The 26375-nt window shown below is 38.6% G+C and overlaps 1 protein-coding gene and 1 pseudogene across 5 annotated transcripts in view; both read left to right on the top strand.

The window, feature by feature from the left end:
* RAB6A (RAB6A, member RAS oncogene family) overlaps nucleotides 1-26375 on the top strand; it is a 98605-nt gene that overhangs the window by 9090 nt on the left and 63140 nt on the right. For all 5 annotated transcript variants that reach the window (XM_055078754.1, XM_028477347.2, XM_024131578.3 and 2 more), the window contains exon 2: nucleotides 23819-23877. In XM_055078754.1, coding sequence (XP_054934729.1) covers nucleotides 23819-23877 — 59 coding nt within the window. The remainder of the gene's footprint in view (nucleotides 1-23818; nucleotides 23878-26375) is intronic.
* On the top strand, nucleotides 17443-18446 carry LOC102978782 (zeta-crystallin-like; annotated as a pseudogene).

Raw genomic sequence — 26375 nt, forward strand, 5'->3', positions numbered from 1 at the left:
GCGCAGGCTCAGCGGCCATGGCTCACGGGCCCAGCCGCTCCGCGGCATGTGGGATCTCCCCGGACCGGGGCACGAACCCGCGTCCCCTGCATCGGCAGGCGGACTCTCAACCACTGCGCCACCAGGGAAGCCCCCAGTCACATTTCTTAAAGAAGAGTTTTCCAGTGTCCTGCTGGAGAGGATAAGATTGGTTGCCAGCTTTCTTGGAGCTGAATGGAGACAGGGTTTGAAGATAACATTAGAGTATATGAATTTAATTTACTTTGTTTTTAATACTGTTTGTACTTCAGCCTTCGCTTGAACCTTGTATTCACCAGTCCAGAAACCCTCTATTTTCCTTTCTCATAGCATAATCTATAATCTTCTGATGAAGTGGGAGGGGAACCTGGCTGTGTGGAATAGAGGAGAGGATGTGAGGGTGTCAGTCTCCCTTTTAAACAGATTTTCATCCATTCTTTTCATTTTTAGCACCATCTTTACCCTTATTTCTAAATGTACTTGGTGCCTACATTGGGGGGGGGGTTCTCTGGCACAAATCAGATTGTTTCTCAGCTTTCCCCTTTGTCAGTTTAAAATGGATCTTTATAGAATCTATTAGGTCAGGTATCACTTTGCATTTGCTTTCTAGCTTCTAACTGATTTTCTGAGAATCGACACATTTCAACATTTAGAATTGCTTAGGGTTTTCAGTTTCTGTTCTTTTTTTTTCTTTTTTTAAAAATAAATTTATTGGGCTTCCCTGGTGGCGCAGCGGTTGCGCGTCCGCCTGCCGATGCAGGGGAACCGGGTTCGCGCCCCGGTCTGGGAGGATCCCACATGCCGCGGAGCGGCTGGGCCCGTGAGCCATGGCCGCTGAGCCTGCGCGTCCGGAGCCTGTCCTCCGCAACGGAAGAGGCCACAGCAGAGGGAGGCCCGCATACCACAAAAAAAAAAAAAAAAAAAAAATTTATTTTATTTATTTTTGTCTGCACTGGGTCTCCATTGCTGCGTGAGGGCGTTCTCTAGTTGCAGTGAGAGGGGGCTACTCTTCGTTGTGGTGTGTGTGCTTCTCATTGCAGTGGCTTCTCTTGTTGCAGAGCACGGGCTCTAGGTGCGTGGGCTTCAGTAGTTGCGGCATGCGGGCTCAGTGGTTGTGGCTTGCGGGCTGTAGACCACAGGCTCAGTAGTTGTAGCGCACGGGCTGAGATGCTCCATGGCACGTGGGATCTTCCTGGACCAGGGCTCGAACCCGTGTCCCCTGCATTGGCAGGAGGATTCTTAACTGCTGCACCACCAGGGAAGTCCCTCCTCTTTTTTAAAAGTACATTTTATAAAATTAAAACCAACTCATTTATATCCATATTTATAGCAGCATTATTCACAGTAGCCAAAAGGTAGAAGCAATCCAAGTGTTCGTCCATGGATGAATGGGTAGACAAAACATGGTACTGTGTATACATACAATGAAATATTATTCAGCCTTAAAAAGGAAGAAAATTCTGGCATATGCTTTAACATGGATGAACCTTGATGACATTATGCTAAGTGAAATAAGCCAATCACAAAAGGATAAATACTATATGATTTTTTAAATTAACTGATAATAAGCATTACTGTTATCTCAACCTGCCATTTTGAGATTGCATAAAACCTTGCCCAGACACCCCGCATAGACTTCTCTTTGAGATGAAGTCCAAGCTCTTCTGCCCTAGTTAGACCCTTTCAGAGTCTGCATTCTACCTTCCTATCTCTAACCTTATTGCTAGAACTCATCTTTACCTATTACTGTTAGACAGGTTTTTGTTTCCTTTTTTTAAGTTAAAAAAAATTATCATTAAGGTGTTACATGCTGTACAGAACACACATCTTTGCATTTTAAGTTTTCTGTTCTAAGAATCATAGAATCTTACAGGTCGTTTATGTATTTAACAGATGTCCACTGTGTGCCAAGCATAGAGCTAGGTCCCGGGGGATGTAGTTTTTAACAGATCAGGTATCATCTGTGTTCTCTTCTTGTTTATGGTCTAGCAGGGAGCAGTAAAGTAGATTTAAATCTTTATATTTGTACCTTCCAACCTCTGTTCTTGGACCTCCCCTCCAATCCATCCTCCACATTGATATCAGAGTGAACTTTATAAAAATGTAAATCAGAGTAGCTTCTTACTAAAAACAAAAACATTTTGACTGTGCTTAATGCCACAGCATAGTACACTTAAAAATGGTTAAGGGGGCTTCCCTGGTGGCGCAGTGGTTGAGAGTCCGCCTGCCGATGCAGGGGACACGGGTTCGTGCCCCGGTCCGGGGGGATCCCACATGCCGCGGAGCAGCTGGGCCCGTGAGCCATGGCTGCCGAGCCTGCGCGTCCGGAGCCTGTGCTCCGCAATGGGAGACACCACAGCAGTGGGAGGCCCGCGTACCACAAAACAAACAAACAAACGAACAAACAACAACAACAACAAAAATGGTTAAAATGGTAAATCTTATGGTATAGTTTATCACAATAAAATTTTTTTTTAATTGTAAAAACTCAAAAAAAACCCACCTTTGTAGTTGTTTTTTTTTTTTTTTTTTTTTGCTTTTGTTTCAATCACTCTTAGAATAAGGTCTAAATCTTTCCAAATGATCTACATTGCTCACACTGAATTTTTTGGCTCCTCCCCATCCGTCCCATTCTTGACCATATCTCCCACCATCTCTCTCTGTTTCAGCCATACTGACCTTTTTTAAGTTATAACTCTTAACCGATCTCCATCTTGTTATATATTCCCTCTTCCCCTTTGTCAGATTAACTCCAGCTTATCCTTTAGCTTCAAGAAACTTCTTCAAGCCTTTGCTGACTTCCTCAGAGTAGTTTCCCATTCTTTATAGACTGTCAACACTGTCCTTCTCCTTGCTGCCTTTAACACAATTGTAATTATTTGTCTGTTAAAATTTCTGTTTTCCATTTGTTCTGTAAGTTCCACAGAGGTAGCGTTCATGAATTTATTGTTCATTGCTGTATTCTAAGCACATTGCATAGTAATTGGCATATAGCGGGAGCTCACTAAATATTTTCAAATAAGTGAATGATTTATTATTTTTACTGTCCCATATTTGTGCTATTTAATATGGTGGTGGCTACAGTGACTGAGAACTGATTTCAAAATTTTATTTCATTTTAATTTCAGTAGTCTCATGTGGCTAATTAACCCTTTATCTGGCTTTAACCATCCTCTTAAAACTGAAGAATAGGGCTTCCCTGGTGGCGCAGTGGTTGAGAATCCACCTGCCGATGCAGGGGACACGGGTTCGTGCCCCGGTCCGGGAAGATCCCACATGCCACGGAGCGGCTGGGCCCGTGAGCCATGGCCGCTGAGCCTGTGCGTCCGGAGCCTGTGCTCCGCAACGGGAGAGGCCACAACAGTGAGAGGCCCGCCTAGCACACACACACAAAAAAAACCTGAAGAATATCCCTTTCAGAAATCTATGCATGTGTATTTTAAATTATCTACATAATCAAGGTGAGTTGAGTTGATTATAATGGGGAAATAGAGAATGTGATGACTCTTGAATTTAGACAGATTTTAGGCCACCTCTGGACTAAAGATATTTTGATCTGTAGTACTTAAGGCTGCACAAAATCCATTCTTAGATCTTTTAAATCTCTGTCCTTGGTGTCTAGCATAATGTCCTTCATACAGGCAACCGTAAAATATTGAATCTGTCCAGTCATTAGGAATCTGAGTAAACAGGTCTTTCTTTCTTCTTGAAGCAGGTGACAGAAGCACCAACATATTGTCATTAAGTAAATAGGATAAAACTGGATGGCTGTTGAAGTTACTAATTTGCAAACCTTTTATGTTTGTTTATCAAGTTGTTTAATACGGAATGTTTCTTTACTTTGGCCTGTGAAACTTCTATAGTTAATGTGATATGGGGGGAAAGTTGTGGGACAGGAGTTAGGGATACTGAACTGTGGTCTTTGCTCTGCCACCTTATACATTATAAGCTCTTAAAGTGTTCATTTTAACCTCTCTAGGTAAAATGAGAAGAATCTACCCATATAATATGGCCTGCATAGATGGTCCTCTGTAGGCTCCACCCAGGGACTTACTGTCAGCACCCTCTCATATATTCCTACCTATTTATTGCTCTCAGAGCTTTCAGAAATTGAAAGTAGTTCCTCTTCACAGAAAGACTGAGTACGTTTAGTTTTATTTATTTATTTATTTAAAATTTTATTTATTTAATTTATTTATTTTTGGCTGTGTTGGGTCTTCATCTCTGCTCCCGGGCTTTCTAGTTGAGACGAGCGGGGGCTGCTCTTCATTGCGGTGTGCAGCCTTCTCATTGCGGTGGCTTCTCGTTGCAGAGCATGGGCTCTACACACATGGGCTTCAGTAGTTGTGGCTCATGGGCTCTAGAGCACAGGCTCAGTAGTTGTGGCACACAGGCTTAGTTAATTGCTCCGTGGCATGTGAGATCTTCCCGGACCAGGGATCGAACCCATGTCACCTGCATTGGCAGGCGGATTCTTAACCACCACCAGAGAAGCCCCCCCTTTTATAAAAAAATTTTCGAACCCATGTCACCTGCATTGGCAGGCGGATTCTTAACTACCACCAGAGAAGCCCCCCCCTTTTATAAAAAAAATTTTATTTATTTATTTATTTATTTTTGGCTGCATTGGGACATTTAGGTTTTTGTTTTTGTTTTTGCGGTACGCAGACCTCTCACTGTTGTGGTCCCTCCCGTTGCGGAGCACAGGCTCCGGAAGCGCAGGCTCAGCGGCCATAGCTCACGGGCCCAGCCGCTCCGCGGCATGTGGGATCCTCCCGGACCGGGACACGAACCTGCATTCCCTGCATCGGCAGGCGGACTCTCATCCACTGCGCCACCAGGGAAGCCCAGGGACATTTAGTTTTAAGTAAATCATTCCTTTTGTTCTTTCAAAATTCTTTAGTTGAACTTTCCTCTCCAAAATATTGTACATTTGTTTTCAAAATCTCTGATACTGCAATAATTAGTCTTCTATGTAAAAACAATCTAAATAGTTATTTCAACCTCAGTCTGATTGATATTATTAATACTGTGATGATTTATTTTTATTTTTCAGAATTTTTTCATTTGTGCCTGGTTATGGCTTGAAGTGTGTTCTTCCCAAATTCATATGTTGAAGTTTAACCTCTAGTACCTCAGATGCAACTGGTTAAGGTGAGGTCCTCCTGGGGTAGGATGGGCCGCCATACAGTATGACTCGTGTCCTTATAAAAAGGGGAAATTTGGACACAGATATACACAGAGAGAATGCCATCTGAAGGTGAAGGCAGAGACCAGGGTGATGCTTCTGTACACCAAGGGATGCCAAGGACTGCCAGCAAACCACCAGAAGCTAGGGAAGAGGCTTGGAACAGATTCTTTTCACAGCCCTCAGAAGGAACTAACTCTGCCAACACCTTAATTTTGGATTTGTAGCCTCCAGAACTGTGAGACAATAAATTTCTGTTGTTTAAACCTTTCAGTTTGTGGTACTTTGTTATAGCAGCCCTAGCAAACTAATACAGTGCTTAATATCACTTTGCAACCAAATATAGAAATATAGCACCTCCTGACAGCTGTAATGGTTAATGTGTATTTCCTGTCAAGCTATCAATACTAAATATCAACTGACATTTGATTACTTACTACAGATCAGACCCTGTTGTAAATACTTTACAGTCTTAACTAGTTTAATCCTTAAAACCAACACCGTGAGATCTTTGGAGAAGTGGTTGATTTCAGGGCTGGGGCAGGGAAAATACAAAATAAGCTGGAGAGTATTCTGGTGCCAGAAAATAAGGAAGTGTTTATGAAAGGATGGGGACATGTTGAAAGGGCACAGGAGCCAATGTGAAAGAGCGCCCAATAGGGAAAATTGGAAATTTTTGAGCAACAAAATAAATAATGGTGATATTGGATTATAACCCACATAAGATATTTATGAATACATATTTAAATAAATAGATAAGAAAGGACCGCTCTTATAGTAGATAGAATGAGGGAAATAGAAAATCACCATTGGAATACCACAGTGCTAATTGCTACAGGCAAGATCCATTTGATGAATGCTAAAATTAGAGGGCAAAATTTTGCGAAGACACAGGATATTTGAATAATCTCAAAGTATCTTCCTCAAGATATTATTTACAAGGGGATAAACAGTAACTTATGGTAGAGAAACTCTGTGGAGATTGCCATAATCAAGTGATCAAGGTTAACATCACTAGGAATAAGACATTAATATGACATCATGTATTTCTTTTATGATGCACTGAGAAAGGCACATCCGTTCTGTGGTGGTCTTGTCAAAAGTGTATGACCTCATTCTATTGAGAAAACATTAGACAAATCTAAATTAAGGGACATTACACAAAATAATTGACCAGTTTTCTTTACAAGTGTCAAGGTCATAAAAACAGGAAAGACAGGAAATGTCACCGATGAGAGGAGACTAAGGAGGTTTGTAACTTTTCTGTAAAATAAAAAGTTGACGTAGAAAACAAACTTACGGTTACCAAGGGGGAAAGGTGGGGGGGGATCAGTTAGGAGTTTGGGATTAACAGATACAAACTACTACATATAAAATAGATAAACAACAAGGTCCTACAGTATAGCACGGGGAACTATATTCGATATCTTGTAATAAGCTATAATGGAAAAGAATATAACAACAACAACAAAATACATGTATACATATATATATATATATAACAGTCACTTTGCTGTATACCAGAAACTAACACAACATTGAAATCAAATATATTTCAATGAAAAAAAGTTGAAATATTCCTATAAGATAGGTACTACTGTTATTCTTATTTTACCATGAGGAAATTCAGGCACAGATAGGTTAAATAACTTGTCTCAGTAGTATATACAGCTAGTAACTGGCCAAACTTGGGTTTCAGCTCAACAGCCTGGTTCTAGAGCTCCACTACTAAGACACTAAACTATACAACCTTTCCTTGATAAATTTTGTATAGGTAGAAGATGTGCAGAAAGTACAGGATATTTTGGTGTTCCCAAAACCATAAGAGTGAAAAAACTGTAATCATCTCTGGAAAGTTGAGCTACATGAACTAAATGTTAGATAAGATTAAGTGTTTCTCAGGTATTTTGCTGTACTGGACTTTTGTAATTTATATGACAAAATTCTTAATACATGTAACTTACAGTTAAGTAGAGAGTAAGATAAACAAATTAGTTTTAAAATTCAGTGGCTTTGAGGACTTCCCTGGTGGCTCAGTGGTTAAGAATCCACCTGCCAATGCAGGGGCATGGGTTCGATTTCTGGTCCAGGAAGATCCCACATGCTGTGGAGCAACTAAGCCTGTGTGCCACAACTACTGAGCCTGCGCTCTAGAGCCCGTGAGCCACAACTGCTGAGCCCGTGTGCCACAACTACAGAAGCCCACGCTCCTAGAGCCCATGCTCTGCAACTAGAGAAGCCACCGCGATGAGAAACCCGCACACCACAGCGAAGAGTAGCTCCTGCTCGCCACAACTAGAGAAAAGCTGTGTGCAACAAAGAAAACCCCACGCAGCCAAAAATAAATTAATTACAAAAAAGAAAGTTTAAAAATTCAGTGGCTTTGATAAAATTTGCTTTGTTGATGATTGTGTTACTGGCTGACACTGAATAAGAAGTAATAAGAATCACTTCACATGTTGCTTATACACAAGGAAAATTAAGGTTTGTTTAATCATGGAATTAAAATGTGATATTCAAATGAGAATTGTCCAGTCACATCAAGAAGGCAAAAGTACAACTGAAAAAAGTCTTTGGATTTGTAATATCTTACAGAAAAGATAATAGCTTGTTAATTAGCAATTCTAAGATCTGAACAATAAGAGAAAGGCTTAAGCTGAAACATAGTGAATTTTTTTTTTAACATCTTTATTGGAGTATAATTGCTTTGCAATGGTGTGTTAGTTTCTGCTGTATAACAAAGTGAATCAGCTATACGTATACATATATCCCCATATCTCCTCCCTATCCCACCCCTCTAGATGGACACAAAGCACTGAGCTGATCTCCCTGTGCTATGAAACATAGTGAATTTAAGTCATATATATGGAAGAATTTCCTGACTGAAAAGGTTGTAGAAATATTAAGAGTGGGTTATGAAATCACCTGGAGATATTTCCTTTTTTAAACAGAGAAATGATTTCTTGGAAGAGCTAGGCATACTCAGAACCAAGAGTATACCTACAATACTTAACAGATTACTATTTTGTGTTGTATAGAACCATATTTGTTGATAATTAAATATTCTTGTTAGTTTTAGTTGGTCTTCCTTGCCTCAATATATGCTTCCTTTTATCAGAACTTCTTGATGACTGACTGAATAAATTTATATAATACAGAATAAATTATATGTCATGGGTTGGGAGTGGGATAGGAAGAAAAGTATTAGAACATAATGCTGTATGAAGTTTTGTGTGTATGGTGGCACAGGAGTATTAAGTACAAATGTTAAAATATTGTTGGAAGAAAAATGAATAACTACAGTGTTCAGGATAAGATTAGTTAGGCTTTGATTGAAATGGTCATTTAAATTGCCTTTATATAGGAGGATATAAAGAATGTACTATTAGGGATTTTGAAAACTATTTTGGAGAAATAAGCTTAGCTGAAGAGATTTGAATGAATACAGAAGAAATGCAAATACAGAAGGAATGCTGTTTTAAAATTAGCTATGTCTAACCTTTCTATGAAAAGGAGCTATTTTAATTTCTGGAAACTAAATAGCTTCCAGAAGCTATTGATCATATATGAAAGGGTGCTAAAATATGTCTTTGGACAATGTAAAAGAGCCACCTAAGTGGACTATACTCTTTTTCTGGAGTTTTGGGTTACCCTCAATACAGTGAAGATACAACAACTTGAATGCTGACCAGATGAGACATTGAGATCCTAATCTACTATTTGGAGATTCTGTCTTTTTTTTTTTTTTAATTCATTAATTCATTCATTCATGCATGCATGCATGCTGTGGGTCTTTGTTGCGGCACGCAGGATCTTTTTTTTTTTAGTTGCAGCATGCATGTGGGATCTAGTTCCCCGACCAGGGATCGAACCCCGGCCCCCTGCATTGGGAGTGCATAGTCTTACTCACTGGACCACCAGGGAAGACCTTGGAGATTCTGTCTTTAAAACAAAACAAAGCAAAAACTACCTTGAACTAAAATATTAAAGAATTTATCCTCTATACCTAAATGGTATATACTTGTATTGTAAGGTATATGTGTTGCCAGTTTTAAACCCCATGAGAGCAAAGACTTTAGTTTCTTTATTTATTGTAATTTTTTTAAAAATTGGTATGTTGGAAAATGTGTTTTACTAGAGTTGAAGGGAGGGTATTTTCGAGCTTTGTTTTTCTTTCTTGGGTTTTTAGTTTTGATTACTTCATTATTGTATTATTGAGAAATGTTTTTCCAAAGTCAAAACTTATTTGCTTAAATTTTGCTGTAGAAAAGATAAGGTGCACATTAAAGAAACTACACTCACAGTTTAGAGAAAGACTTTTTTTTTTTTTTTTTTTTTCGGTATGCAGGCCTCCCTCTGTTGTGGCCTCTCCTGTTGCGGAGCACAGGCTCCGGACGCGCAGGCTCATTGGCCATGGCTCATGGGCCCAGCCGCTCCGCGGCACGTGGGATCCTCCCAGACCGGGGCGCGAACCCGATTCCCCTGCATCGGCAGGCGGACGCGCAACCACTGCGCCACCAGGGAAGCCCGAGAAAGATTTTTAATCGGTAACACAGACACTATGATAGTCTTAAACTGTTGCTTCATCCTCCTTCAAAGCATGTGTCCTTTATTCTCCAAAAAGAAAAACAAAAGGTGTATTTTATTTTTGAACAGACCAATCTATGATTGCTTGCTTTTTTCACTCTTAATGACAACTTTTTAATGAACAGAAAATGTTAGTTTTAATGTAGATAGATGTATCAATCTATAAAAATTGTGATTTTTGTGTCCCATTTTAAGAAGTTTTTCCATAGCCTGAGTAATGAAGATAGCCTCCCCTATTATATTTTAGAAATTTTGTGTTTTTTTTGTTTTTGTTTTTTTTTGGTTTTTTTTGTGTGTGTGGTACGCGGGCCTCTCACTGTTGTGGCCTCTCCCGTTGCGGAGCACAGGCTCCGGACGCGCAGGCTCAGCCGCCATGGCTCACGGGCCCAGCCGCTCCACGGCATGTGGGATCTTCCCGGACCGGGGCACGAACCCGTGTCCCCTGCATCGGCAGGCGGGTTCTCAACCACTGCGCCACCAGGGAAGCCCCAGAAATTTTGTTTTGTATTTTGTTTTGCTTTGCCTTTCACATTTAGGTTTATAATCCAACTGAAATTGATCTTTATGTGTACTATGAAATAGATGTCAGGTTTAATTTTTTTCAGTATGGATATGTAATTATCCCAACATCATGTATTTAAAAACATTTCTTTTCCTCAGTGCTCTGCCATGTCGGTTTTATAATGACCAACTGTCTATAAATTCAATGACCTGGTTCTGGAATTTCTATTCTGCTAATTGCTTTGTCTACCCTTGCAACAATACAAAACTTACTCACTATAACTTAATATAAAAATTACTGATTTACCAGAGAGCAAATCCTCCCACCTTATTCTTTTTATTTAAGAGTGGCTTGGCAATTCTGGCCTTTTGCAACCCTGGGGAAGGTTTTTAAAATAGAGCTTCAATTTCTTTAAGATTTTCTTTTTTCTTTCTTATTTTTTTCTTGTTTTTCTAGGACTTTGTACATTTCATCTACTGTTTCAAATTTATTAGTGCAAATTACTCATATTACTCATGTTTTTATGTCTGCAGGATCTGTAATCATGCTTCATTAATTTCTAATACTGGTTATCTGTACCTTTCATTTCTTCTTGGTAAGACTTACTGGAGGTTTATAAATTTAATAGTTTTTTGTTCAAAGAACTAAAACAGCCTTGGTCAGCCTTGTTGACTCTCAATTGTGTGTTTTCTGTTTTATTTCTGCTCTTTATTTCCTTTCTTATAGTTTCTTTGGTTTATTTTGTTGGTCTTTTCCAACTTCTTGAGAGAGGGATATATAGCTCATGTTTAGGTTTTTTTTTTTTCCCCTAATATATGCTCATATAACTGTGTGTGTGTGTGTGTGTGTGTGTGTGTGTGTGTGTGTGTGTGTAATTGTATAAATTTCCCTTTAAGTACTATTATAGTAGTGTTTTGGAGATTTGCTCTGAAGTATTTTTGTCATTCAGTACAAAATGCTTTCTAATTTCTATTTTGATTTCTCCTTTGACTCATTGGTTATTAGAATTATATTATTTCGAAACACTTGGGGGCTTCCTAGTTTTCTTTATAGTTTTGATTTCTACTTTAATAGTACTGTGGTCAGAGAATATATTTTCACTGTTTTTAATTTTCTTGAAACTTTTCTTTATGGTCCATATGTTATGTCGGTCTTAATAAATATTCCCTTTGTGCCTGAAAAGAATGAATTTGTTAGGTGCAGAATTCAGTATATGATCACTAGATCAGTTTTGTTAATCAAGTGGTTCCAATATTGTGTGTCTTTATCGAATTTTTGTCTATTTTGTTATTGAGAGAGGTATGTTAAAATTTCTCATGGTGATTGTGGCTCTGTATATGTATCCTTGTAGTTTTTCCATTTTTAACTTACAGGTTTTTGAGACTTTTTTTCTGGCCACGCCGCATGGCATGCAGGATCTTAGTTCCCCAACCAGGGATCGAACCCGTGCCCCCTGCAGTGGAAGCACAGATTCTTAACCACTGGATGTCCAGGGAAGTCCCTGGTATTGTTATTGTGTTCTTGGTGACTTCAGCCTTTTATCGTCATCAAGTGTTCAACTATTTCTAGTAATGCTTTTTGCTCTAAAGTTTACTTTGATGTTCGTATAGGTATACCATCTTTCTTTTGGGTAATGTTTTCATAGTATTTATATTTTTCTATCCTTTTTAATTTATTTATTTTGGCTGCCCTGCCCGGCATATGGGGATCTTAGTTCCCTGACCTACTAGGTCTCAAACCCGTGTCCCCTGCATTGGCAGGCAGATTCTTAACCACGCGCCACCAGGGAAGTCCCTCTGTCTTTTTACTTTCAACATTTTTGTATTCTTATGTTTCAGATGTGGCTTAGTAGTCATCTAGTTAAGTTTTGTGTTTGTCCAGTCTGATAATTGTTTTTAAAATTGGGACATTTACATTTAATATAATTATATATTTGGATTTAAAATAACTCTACCATCTTCTCAATATGCTTTCTTTTTGTCCTGAGTGTTTCTTTTTCTCTTCTTGTGTTATTTGAATTTGTAGTCTTAAAAAAATTATTCCATAGTCTTTATTAATTGGGAAGTTATACAGTTTTTTTTCTTTTTCTTTTTGTGATTAGCCCAGAAGTTGTGGCATGCAGCCATGACTTACAAAAGTTTACAGGTAATTGATTCCTTTACCCTTCTGGACAGTGCAGGGACCTTGGCAGTCTAATTCTACTTACCATTCTTCCTTTTAACTTGACTTACTATGTGTACTTTGTGTGTGTGTGTGTGTGTGTGTGTGTGTGTGTGTGTGTAAAACGCCATAAGATGTTATTATTTCAGACAGTGATTATTTAGATTTTTTTCTTTACAAGGAAAGCTTTTTATTGAAGTGTAACATATAGAAAAGCATACGAATCTTAAGTGTACAGCTTGAGTGAGAAAAATTGCTAGTTATATTGACCTGAATATTCCCATCCTTACAAAAGTTATTTCTTACATTAATTAGTAAATTTGGCCTTCTGGTTCTAAAACGTCAGTTCACTGAGTTTTATCATAAGTGTGCCCCTGTGAGCTATATCTACTTTCATTTTTCCAAGAATGCAGACTCTGGACAACTTTAGTGAATGCTGTCTACTTGATGGTTTCTTTCATTGATTATTTCATTTAGTGCTAGGCAGGGACCAACATTGAGTATAGCCATGAACAAGATAGATGAGGTTCCTGTTCTACAGCTTATCATTTGTAAATTGGGAGAGGTAAACTAGTAAATAAATGCACAAACAAGATAATATGAGTTAAGTTCCTTATATTGCCATTTTTTTCTTATTTTTCCCTGTAAGAAGAAGTGGATCATGCTTTTCTACACTTAGACTTAAAAAGTTTTTGAGTAAAGTTAATGCTGGAAAAGCTAGTCTTATGCTAGTACTTATTTTGAACTTCCCACTGAACTGTTCTTTGAGGGTACAGATTATTTCCAAGTCATCTTTTTTAAAACATTTTTTTAATTGAAGTATAGTTGATTTGTGTTAGTTTCTGGTGTATAGCAAAGTGATTCAGTTATATATATGTATGTATATATATTCTTTTCCATTATGGTTTATTACAGGATATTGAATATATTTCCCTGTGCTATACAATAAGATCTACTTACTTACTTATTTATTTATGATTGCATTGGGTGTTCGTTGCTGCACACGGGCTTTCTCTAGTTGGGGTGAGTGGGGACTACTCTTTGTTGTGGTGTGTGGGCTTCTCATTGAGGTGGCTTCTCTTGTTGCGGAGCACGGGCTCTAGGCGTGCGGGCTTGAGTAGTTGTGGCTTGCGGGCTCAGTAGTTGTGGCTTGTGGACTCTAGAACACAGGCTCAGTATTTGTGGCTCACGGGCTTAGTTGCTTCGCGGAATGTGGGATCTTCCTGGGCCAGGGATCGGACTGATATCCCCTGCATTGGTAGGCAGATTCTTAACCACTGCGCCACCAGGGAAGTCCCTAGGACCTTTTTGTTTACTTTATATATAGTAATTTGTATCTGCTAATCCCAAACTCCTAATTTATCCCTCCCCCAGCCCCCTTTCCCCTTTGATAACCATAAGCTTGTCTTCTAAGTCTGTGAGTCTGTTTCTGTTTTGTAAATAAGTTCATTTGTATCATATTTTAGATTCTACACATAAGTGATATCATTTGGTATTTGTCTTTCTCTTTCTGACTTACTTCACTTACTTAGTATGATAGGTCCATCCATGTTGCTGTAAATGGCATTATTTCATTCTTTTTGATGACTGAGTAGTATTCCATTGTGTGTGTGTGTGTGTGTGTGTGTGTGTGTGTGTGTGTGTGTACACGACATTCTCATGGGCCTAGCCGCTCCGCGGCATGTGGGATCTTCCCGGACTGGGGCACGAACCTGTGTCCCCTGCACTGGCAGGCAGACTCTCAACCACTGCGCCACCAGGGAAGCCCTATACCACATCTTCTTTATCCATTCATCTGTCAATGGACATTTAGGTTGCTTCCGTGTCTTGGCTAGTGCTGCTGTGAACATTGGGATGCATGTATCTTTTTTAATTAGTCCAACTCGTCATTTTATCCTTAAGATACATTCATAGATGAATGTTAACTTTGTTATAGGAATAAAATAAAAGTCCTGCTGCCATCTAAAATACTTCTAGAAATACAATCTTAGGCTGAAAGTAATTTTTTTTTTTTGGTCGCCCTGCGTGCCTTGTGGGAATCTCAGTTCCCTGAACAGGGATTGAACCCGGGCCATGGCAGTGAAAGCCTGGAATCCTAACCACTAGGCCACCAGGGAGCTTGGCTGAAAATAGTTTTGAGAGGTAATTTAGTTTTTCTCTCCTCCAGGCAGAACCACATCTGATACTGAATTCATAAGTTCATAATGTAACCAGGAAAGAAAAGTTCCACAAAACTGGTTTACATGAGCAAAATCTCAGAGGCTCCAAGGAACCTGTTATGCTTGAAGAATAACCAATAGCTTTCCATCATTGTCAGATGGTATTTGTGTTTGGCAAGGTTAGGAGATTAGACTAGAAAGGCTAAGCTCAAGTTTGAATGCCTGCTAAGGATCTTTAGCTTATGGAGACTGGGGAGTCTTGGAATGTTTATAAATTGTTGAAAGATACCTCTGGCAGTATAGAGGATGGACACTTTCTTTGCACAGTGCTTTATTCTTTGGTTCACCCTCTTTCAGTGGTTGTAAACTCCTTTGCATTCAAGGCCTTACTTACATTTGTTTTTCATTCTCATCCTCCAACCTCCTTGTTTCCTAGCAGTTGGAAGTTTTGGAATGAAGTGAGAAATAGTAGCCATCCAAGCATTAATATATTTGTTTATGTTTTATTCATCTTTGATAAGAGTAGCCAGTGGGTCATTACCTTTATGTGAATATCTTTTCTGTCTTCACGTTTTGTGTAGTCAAATATTTTTTGTTTTTACTTTGGATGTCTCCATTTCATCATCCTGGAAACTCATATCATAGGTCTAATGCCTTTAACATAAATATTGTAAAGAAATAAAGCATATTTATTAAAAAACAACTTTTGAGCCATAGATGTGAAATTACTTATTCAGCAAATATTTTATACAACCAAATTCATTCTCCCTGGTTTTTTTGTTTTTTTTGGGTTTTTTGGTTTTTTTAAAATTTATTTATTTATTTTTGGCTGTGTTAGGTCTTCGTTTCTGTGCGAGGGCTTTCTCCAGTTGCGGCAAGCGGGGGCCACTCTTCATCGTGGTGCGCGGGCCTGTCACTGTCACGGCCTCTCCCTTTGTGGAGCACAGGCTCCAGACGTGCAGGCTCAGTAGTTGTGGCTCACGGGCCCAGCCGCTCCGCGGCATGTGGGATCTTCCCAGACCAGGGCTCGAACCCGTGTCCCCTGCATTGGCAGGCAGATTCTTAACCACTGCGCCACCAGGGAAGCCCCATTCTCCCTGTTTTTGAATGTGATTGTACAAGTGTAGTTGTAGTTCTTTTTTTTTTTATTATCTATATTGGAGTATGATTGCTTTACAATGGTGTGTTAGTTTCTGCTTTATAACAAAGTGAATCAGCTCTACATATACATATATCCCCATATCTTCTCCCTCTTGCGTCTCCCTCCCATCCTCCCTATCCCACCCCTCTAGGTAGTCACAAAGCACCAGGCTGATCTGTGCTATGCAGCTGCTTCCCACTAGCTATGTGTTTTACATTTGGTAGTGTATATATGTCCATGTCACTCTCTCACTTCATCCCAGCTTACCCTTCCCCCTCCACGTGTCTTCAAGTCCATTCTCTACATCTGCTTCTTTATTTCTGTCCTACCCCTAAGTTCTTCAGAACCTTTTTTTTTAATTCCATATATATGTGTTAGCATACAGTATTTGTTTTTCTCTTTCTGACTTACTTCACTCTGTATGACAGACTCTAGGTCCATCCACCTCACTACAAGTAACTCAATTTCATTTCTTTTTATGGCTGAGTAATATTCCATTTCTTCCTTTTTTTTTCAGCTTTAGGAAAAATGAAATCTTTATTCAATTTAGGTCTTTAGAGAAAGGCTACCAGCTTTATTGAACTTCAGTGTTGTTGACTAGTTTTGCTACATTGGAGTAGTGTTAGCTTGGTTTAGTTGATTTTCTGTTTTGCTGTAGAATTGCATCACCTAGGTGAGATATCTTGGCTGTGATATTGCAGTGAGTTTTGCTTGCAGCTGAGCTTTTTTGCTGTGGTCTCTAGGTACCTTTTTCAGGTGTCTCCGTTACTATGATGGACTACAGATAGTGTTGTTTTTGTGTGTTTGTTTGTTGTATTTTTATGCTTAACTCTTAACTAAAATCATAGCATCTGATTTACTGTTATTATCATAGCACATTAATCTTTTATAATGGCTTATTTTTGTGGGGAAAAATTAGAAAATATAAATATCTTGTTGTCTGTTTCAGTATTATCTGACCAATATAACTGACCAGATTATGAAGCAGTTCATAAATGTTCATTTATATAGGTTGTAGAATTGAGACTTCTCCTTTTATGCAAACATTAGTCTTATAATCTTTGAATCCTAAGTATTCTTGAAGAGTATATTATGTGAGGAATTACTTTACCACTTACAGAAGTTATCTCTTAAATTAGTATACCTTGGTCTTCTAGAGGCCCAATAATTAGTTCTTCTAATCTTTAATAATCAGCCCTTTTTTTAAGTTATCTTTGGTGCTCCAGTATTAAAATTATTATACGTAGTAAAATTTACCATTTTAACTTATTTCTATGTGTACAGTTCAGTGGCATTAAGTATTTCACATTGTTGTACAGTAATCACCACAATGGATTTAATTTATCTATCTATCTATTTATTTATTTATTTATGGCTGTGTTGGGTCTTCATTGATGTGCACGGGTTTTCTTTAGTTGTGGCGAGCAGGGGTTACTCTTCATTGTGGTGCGCAGGCTTCTCATTGTGGTGGCTTCTGTTGTTGTGGAGCACGGGCTCTAGGCGTCCCTTCCATTGGCAGGGGGATTCGTAACCACTGAGTCACCAGGGAAATCCACGATAGATTTTTAATAACAGCTTTATTGAGATGAAATCTTACATCACACACACACAGCCCTTTTTTCCATGGAATCTGAGGGACCTCTCGCAGATTTTGACTTCCCACTCTAGAACTCGTATCTAGATCACCATGGTGACTGAACAGAGGTTGATGAGAGCTATTAGAGTTTTTTAATTTGTGGACCAAAAGTGATGAAACTCCGGTCGGATGTTGCCGTACTGATTCCAAAAGACCATCAGGTTCTAATCCAAGTCCAAGTGTGTAGTGTAAACCCAGTGGACACAAATTCACTCTGGTACCTACAGTAGAAAACCACTTCTACCTTATACTCCTGGATTAAATGTGGCTGGGATAATAGAAGCTGTTGGAGAATGTGTATCTGCTTTCAAGAAAGGTGACAGAGTTTTCACTACCAGCACGATCTCTGGGGGCTATGCAGAGTATGCTCTGGCAGCCAATTACCCTGTTTACACACTGCCGGAAAAACTGGACTTTAAACAAGGAGCTGCCATCAGTATCCCGTATTTTACTGCTTATTGAGCTCTGCTCCACAGTGCCTGTGTGAAAGCTGGAGAAAGTGTCTGGTTCATGGAGCTAGTGGAGGAGTTGGGGTAGCAGCATGCCAGACTGCTAGAGCTTATGGCTTAAAGGTTTTGGGCGCAACTGGTACTGAGGAAGGACAAAACACTGTTCTGCAAAATGGGGCCCACGAAGTGTTTAATCACAAAGAAGCTAATTATATTGATAAAATTAAGATATCTGTTGGTGAAAAGGAGTTGATGTGATTATTGAAATGTTAGCTAATGTAAATCTTAGCAATGATTTGAATCTTTGTCACATGGAGGACGAGTAATAGTTGTTAGCAGCATTGTTGTTAGCAGCAGAGGTCCTGTTGAAATAAACCCACGGGAGACACCATGGCAAAGGAATCTAGCATAATAGGAGTTGCTCTCTATTCATCCACCAAGGAGGAATTTCAGCAGTTTGCAGCAGACCTTCAAGCCGGAATGGAAATTGGTTGGTTGAGACCAGTATTAGGTCCTCAGATTCCATTGGAAAAGGTGGCCCAGGCTTATGAAGATGATATTCAAAGCAGTGGGGCTACTGGAAAAATAATTCTTCTCTTAAAATGATTAATCATTTCATATATTTCCTATGTAATTAGAGGTCTCTTACCTCAGTTTTATGTACACTACATTTGCTTTAATTAGTATTCATTTGATTCAGTGAGTTTCTTATAGTTAAAAAAAAGATCTTTAGAGCTCATAGGCATTGGAGTGCAATTTATTTTATAGCTGGCAATAAAGAATATTGCCTTCTACCTCTCATCAAGGAATTATTATAGTAGGAAATAGAATGTTAGTGGTCACTTGGCATTGGAGTATATTACAGAAATTCCTAACTGATACTTGATCATTAATTCCATACTTTGACTAAAACATGCTAATTCAAAATAAGACTGGTTGATTTCCAAACCTACTTCTCCTTATAAAGGTTCTTTAGTCTCTGATTAGCCGAGAACTATATTGGACTTTGAAGATTTTCTGGACTAAACAAGACCCCATTTCCAAACTAATCTCATCTAGATCTACAAGTCTCTCAGAAGGGCAAGATAAACAATGTCTAGATAAATTTGTTAGTTTTCCAATATTTCCCAATGTATTAATGACATTCAGTAGTTTAAAGATTGATTACCAATGATCCATATATTCTGTGAGGGCAGCAGCCTTATCTTTGGTATGATATGATACTAGGTACAATTTCCAAATAGATACTTATTGATTGATTAAACTTCAGAGTAGATTTAGAATTATCTGTTTATGTGATGGGGATCATATATTTTTATTTAAATTTATAAATGAAATTGACATATTAAGAATGATCTGCTTTTGTTATAACATGGTAACTGCAATAAATGCTAGAGGAAATTAAATTTTTTAAAAAATAATCATATACAATCACTCATTTAAAGTGTACAATTCAGTAGTTTTTAGTATATTCACAGACTTGTGCAACCATCACCAATATCACTGATGAACAGAGAGAGATGCAAAAATCCTCAACAAAATACTAGCAAAAGAAATCCAACAATACATTAAAAGGATCATGGGCTTCCCTGGTGGCGCAGTGGTTGAGAGTCCGCCTGCCGATGCAGGGGAGTTCCCTGGTCCGGGAAGATCCGACATGCCGCGGAGCGGCTAGGCCCGTGAGCCATGGCCGCTGAGCCTGCGCGTCTGGAGCCTGTGCTCCGCAACGGGAGAGGCTGCAACAGTGAGAGGCCCACGTACTGCAAAAAAAAAAAAGGATCATAACCATGATCAAGTGTGATTTATCCTAGGGATGCAAGGATTTTTCAGTATCTGCAAATCAATCAGTGTGATTCACCATGTCAACAGATTGAAGAATATAAGCCATATGATCATCTCAGTAGATGCAGAAAAGGCTTTTGACAAAATTCAACACCGATTTATGACAAAAATCTCCAGAAAGTGGGTATAGGGAGAACATACCTCAACATAATAAAGGCCATGTATGACAGATCTACGACTGACATCATTCTCAATGGTGAAAAGCTGAAAGCATTTTCTCTAAGATTGGGAACAAGACAAGGATGTCCACTCTCGCCACTTTTATTCAACTGTTTTGGAAGTCCCAGCCACAGCAGTCAGAGAAGAAGAAATAAAGGGAATCCAAATTGGAAAAGAAGTAAAACTGTCCCTTTTTGCAGATGACATGATACTGTACATAGAAAATCCTAAAGATGCTACTAGAAAACTACTAGAGCTCATCAGTGAATTTGGTAAAGTTGCAGGATAGAAAATAAATTCACAGAAATCTTGCATTTCTATACACTAATGATGAAAGATCAGAAAGAGAAAGAAAAAAATCCCATTTACCATTACATCAAAGAGAATAAAATACCTAGGAATAAACCTACCTACGGAGAAAAAAGACCTGCACTCCTAAAACTATAAAACGCTGATGAAAGAAATCAAAGACAACACAAACGGGTGGAGAGATATACCATGTTATTGGATTGGAAGAATCGGTATTGTCAAAATGACAGTACTACCCAAGGCAATCTACACATTGATTGCAATCCCTATCAAATTACCAATGGCATTTTTCACAGACCTAGAACAAAAAAATCTTAAAATTTGTATGGCGACACAAAAGACACTGAATAGCCAAAGCAATCTTGAGAAAGAAAAACGGAACTGGAGGAATCAGGCTCCTGACTTCAGACTATACTACAAAGCTACAGTCATCAAAACAGTATGGTACTTGCACAAAAATAGAACTATAGCTCAATGGAACAGTATAGAAAGCCCAGAAATAAACCCATGAACCTGTAGTCATTTAATCTATGACAAAGGAGGCAAGATTATACAATGGAGAAAAGACAGTCTCTTCAGTGAATGGTGCTGGGAAAACTGGACAGCTACAGGTTAAAAAAAAATGAAATTAGAACTTTTTTAACACCATAATAAACTCAAAATGGATTAAAGACCTATGTGAAAGACCAGATACTATAAAATTCTTGGAGGAAAATATAGGCAGAACACTGTTTGACATAAATTGCAGCAATATCTTTTTTGATCCATCTCCTAGAGTAATGGAAATAAAAACAAACAAATGGGAACTAATTAAACTCAAAAGCTTTTGCACAGCAAACTATAAATAATACAAAAAGGCAACCCAGAGAATGGAAGAAGGTATTTGCAAATGATGCATCCTGACCGACATGGGATTGATTAATCTGCAAAATTTACAAACAGCTCATATGGCTCAATATCAAAAAAACAATCTGATCAAAAAATGGGCATAAGACCTAAATAGACATTTCTCCAGTGAAGACATACAGATGGCCAAGAGGTACATGAAAAGATGCTCAACATCACTAATTATTAGAGAAATGCAAATCAAAACTACAGTGAGGGACTTCCCTGGTGGTGCAGTGGTTAAGAATCTGCCAGCCAATACAAGGGACACAGGTTCAATCCCTGGTCCGGGAAGATCCCACATGCCACGGAGCAGCTAAGCCTGTGCGCCACAACTACTGAGCCCATGTGCCACAACTGTTGAAGCCCACCCACTCTAGGGCCCGCGTGCTACAACTGCTGAAGCCCACGTGCCTAGAGCCTGTGATCCACAGCAAGAGAAGGCATTGCAATGAGAAGCCCATGCACCGCAACAAAAAGTAGCCCCTGATCGCCGCAACTAGGGAAAGCCTGCACACAGCAACAAAGACCCAACGCAGCCAAAAAAAAAAAAAAGAAAGAAAGAAAAAAAAATTTTTTTTGAATAACCCTAGATACCTATTTTTTATCGTCTGAAAAAGAGTTGCGTATCAGTTCAGCAAAAGTGTTGTTTGCTTAGTGTGATGTGACAAGCAGTGTCAAACTCTGATGATGTGGACTAAACAGGACAATTATAGAGCTTATGATCCGGGAAAACAAGCATTAAGCAAATCATTATAAGTTTACATACCATTTTACAGAAGGTTTTGAGGTAAACAACAATAAATTTACAAGGATCCCATATTGAAGAATCATATTTAAAATGCTTAATAATGAAAATTTAATCTTTTGAATAAAAACTGTTTCAACAAACAAGCTATTTTGTATTTCTTCACTATATATTTTATTTATAATGAAGCTCATTTGCTTTTCTCCACCACTGCTTCCCCACCACTATTTTGCCTTTTATCTCTTCAGATTTTTAGATTTACTTTTTATAGATTCTGATCAGTGTTAAATAATAGTAGTATGTATATTGTTCCTGACTTTACTATGATTGGTTCTAGGGTTTTGCCTTTAAGTACATATGTATTCTTATATATAAAAAATACCTTGGAAAAACATATACCAAAGTTTTAATGTTATGTATAGGTGGTAGGATATACGTAATTTTCACTTTGTTCTTGGTCTTTTCTGTGTTGCCCGCTTTATAACATGCATTTTGCTCTTTTAAATAAAAAAGGAGGGACATTTTTCAAAACAAAATAAAAACTGTATGTACTATTTACTAATGAAGAAATGCATAGATCTACTCATTGCTCCAAAAAGAGACTTCTTCCCAAACATCAGTTTGCTTTTGACCAGGGTCTAGGGAAACTAGCTTTAGCTGTTCAACCTGCTATTTTAGATTCTTTAAAGTAAGACGTTTGGGAGTAGGTGATTTTATGGGATTTTTCCTTCTTTGGCTCAGTTTTTTCCTCAGGTTTTCATATGGCACATGGATGGAGGACGTTTTAAGAGGCCAGGATCAGTTCTCTAAAAATCAAAAGTTGAAATCAAAAGTTACTTAAATTCATACAGAAATATGAGTGACTAGGTATTGTTTTTTTTTCTCCCCAAAGTATTTACATTTGGGAGAGCATTTGAAATATTTATTTGCTCAGTTCTTTTCTAATTGATATAATTTCTTGTATTCATTTAGTATTTACTGAATCTATGCCAAGCTACTGGAGATATAGGAAAATTAGATATGGTTCTTGCCCTTGAACACTGTGCCCATTGGTAAGGATATTGGCAGTATACCACTATTTTTTACCTAGTGGCACTTTCATGTGGATTAACTTAAAAATACCAATACAAAATAGTATTATGAATCTTTGGGATTGCCCTGCCAAAGAATAGACATCTGATCCTGAAATGAGTTTCAAAACAATTTTCCATGTCATTTCATTCTTACTCTTAAACAGTCGAGTTCTTGCATCCCTCATACCCCTCCTAGAACTCTTCATATTTAGTTTTTATGCTTCCCGAGATTAAGCTTTGATTCACTGAATGAAGTGGACCTGACCCTCATTTTCCCCAGGTTACTGTCCAGGAAGTTAACTATAATTTCTTCCCAGTGTAATCCTAGTTCTTTTTGTTAGGGCTCAAGTAAATATCTGCTTGCCTTTTGTGAATTAGAGATGTCAGCATAACTGATTGTTTTCCTCCATCTTTTCTCTTCATTTTCCTCACCTCTTAACTAAATAAACATTCTTTTACCTGTGCTCTCAGTTTGAGAGATTATCTTTTGTTTGTTTGTTTGGTTGGGTTTTTTTTATAAGGAGGAGGAGAGGAAGAGGAAGGGGGTGGGGAAGAAGAACTTATTTAGTTGTTTTGGCTGGGCTGAGTCTTAGTTGCGGCACACGGGATCTTCGTTGCAGCATGCTTAGTTGCGGCATGCGGGCTTATTAGTTGCGGCCTGTGGTCTTCATAGTTGCGGCATGCATGTGGGATCTAGTTCCTCAACCAGGGATTGAACCTAGGTCCCCTGCATTGGGAGCGCAGAGTCTTAACCACTGGACCACCAGGGAAGTCCCGAGATTATCTGTTTTTAAAGAAAGACATTTCAACAAACTCAGGGCTGTATGTTTGTAAATTATTGTTAGTAGAACCATTGCAGATATTTCCCAATGAATTGAGTCACAGTTCTCTGTAGAAAAATTGCTTGAGAACCCAATTTAATGTGTTAACTGAATCAATCTTTTTTTTCCTTTTCATTTCAGTTGGAAAGACGTCACTGATTACCAGATTCATGTATGACAGTTTTGACAACACCTATCAGGTATTTTGTTTTTGCCATCCTACTAGCTGTCTCTTATGTGTTACAATCAAGGTCCTTTTAAAAATTCATTTATTTACATTCAGACATGGATATAAAAGCATTTTCTGTAATGTGTAAAATTCTGTATAAATACAAAGTATAACTGATGATGCTCATAGTCCTCAACTTTTTCACTTAATTTCTTTAGCTTCTCTTCCAAAATCTTTTGAAAGATTATTGCTAATACCATCTAGGATAGAAGTAAGAGTGATTATAGCTATTCTCTTGGAGAGATTTCCTCCAAGTCTAGGATTCTATGACATTTTCTTCTATACTTGAAGTCAAGAATAAGTGAGTACTATAATTAGAAATCATTAACAGAAGGAGATTTGGGAAGTTCACACATATGTGGAAAATTAAATAACTCATTCCTAAATAACCAGTGGGTCAAAGACAATCACAAGGGAAATTAGAAAATACTTCAAGATAAATTAAAAAAAAAAACCCACAGCATACCAAAACTTATGGGATACAGCTAAAGCAGTGTTATAAGGAAAAGAAAAGATACATTAAATCAGTAATTTAATCTTCTAAGAAACTAGAAAAAGAAAAGTAAACCTAAAGCAAGCAGAAGTAGGAAACTACTTTAAAATGTAAGTTTTATTATTCAGGTATGGTGAGGCCAGCAGATCAGGAGATGATTGCCATTGTAAAGATAGTTTACTGTACTCACAAATCTCAAGAAGAAGGGACACTCCAGGCCATAGGAGGGGGCATATGGAAGAAGTACTGGTATTGGTCAGGAGGTGAAGGGGGCGTGGGCAGGAAATGTAGGCACTAGCCTTTATTGTGATTTCTGTGGGAAGGATGGGTAAGACCAGGTAAAGAAATATAGGATTGCCTACTTTGAGTAATTTCAGTGGTCTCTGGGCTGTAGGGGCTGTTCCTAGTTGTCTACTACTTGGCCCTAGGGTGATTAGGGCAGGGGAGTAATGACCCTGAGTGTGATAGAGGAGGTGGTTGGGGTATGGGTTTGGATTGGTTGGTTTTCATATGAAGGGCCCTCCACAGGCAAGTGTTACTTCTCTAGGAATTGGCAAACCCTGGGATGGCCAGTCCCTCCGGTATAAGGAAGGCCCCAGGTGTCAGGACAACAAAAATACAGAAAATAAAGACGTGCTTAATTCAGAAGTTAATAAAGATTAGAGCAGAGGGCTTCCCTGGTGGCGCAGTGGTTGAGAGTCCGCCTGCTGATGCAGGGGACACGGGTTCGTGCCCTGGTCTGGGAAGATCCACATGCCGCGGAGCGGCTGGGCCCGTGAGCCATGGCCGCTGAGCCTGCGCGTCCGGAGCCTGTGCTCCGCAACAGGAGAGGCCACAACAGTGAGAGGCCCGCGTACCACAAAAAAAAAAAAAAAAAAAAAAAAAAAAGATTAGAGCAGAAATATATGGAAGAGAGAACAGAAACAAGAAATTCAGTGAAACCAAAAGTGGTTCTTAGAGAAGATCAGCAAAATTGACAAACTTAAAGGTAGACTAATCAAGAAAAAAGAAGGCTCAGATTATTAAAATCAGGAGTGAAGGAGAAGTCCTTACAGAAATAAACAGGATTATAAGGGAATACTGTGAACAGTGATATGCAAACAAATTAGATAACCTAGATGAAATGGATAAATTCCAAGAAAGATACAAACTACCAAAACTAACTCAAGAAGAAATAGGAAATTTGAGTATACCTATAATAAGTAGATAGAGTTAGCAATCAAAAAACTTCTTACCAAGAAAATCGCAGGACTAGATGGCTTCACTGGTCAATTCTATGAAATATTTAAAGAACAACACTAATACTTCGTAAACTTCCAAAAACAGAAGAGGAAGAAATACTGCCTAACTTATCCCATGAGGTCAGTATGACTCTCATTCCCAAACCAGGCAAAGACATCAAAAATAAAACTACAGGGCTTCCCTGTTGGCGCAGTGGTTGAGAATCTGCCTGCTAATTCAGGGGACACGGGTTCGAGCCCTGGTCTGGGAGGATCCCACATGCCGCGGAGCACCTGGGCCCGTGAGCCGCAACTACTGAGCCTGTGCGTCTGGAGCCTGTGCTCCGCAACAAGAGAGGCCGCGATAGTGAGAGGCCCACGCACCGCGATGAAGAGTGGCCCCCGCTTGCCACAACTGGAGAAAGCCCTCGCACAGAAACGAAGACCCAACACAGCAAAAATAAATAAATTAATTAATAAAACTCCTACCCCCAATGTCTTCTTTTTAAAAATAAATAAATAAATAAATAATAAAAAATAAAACTACAGACTAATATCCTTTATGAATATAAACACAATAGTCCTCAGCAAAATACTACCGAACTGAATCTGGTAACTTGTAAAAAGTGTTCTATACCATTTGCCAAGTAGGATCGGTAGGTTAGTACCAAGATTGCAAGGTTGGTTTAACATACAGAAAGTGATGTAATACGCTATGTGAATAGAATAAAGGACAAAATCAGGGGAATTCCCTGG

This window comes from Physeter macrocephalus, chromosome 16 (genome assembly GCF_002837175.3).
Source record: "Physeter macrocephalus isolate SW-GA chromosome 16, ASM283717v5, whole genome shotgun sequence".
Lineage (NCBI taxonomy): Eukaryota > Metazoa > Chordata > Mammalia > Artiodactyla > Physeteridae > Physeter > Physeter macrocephalus.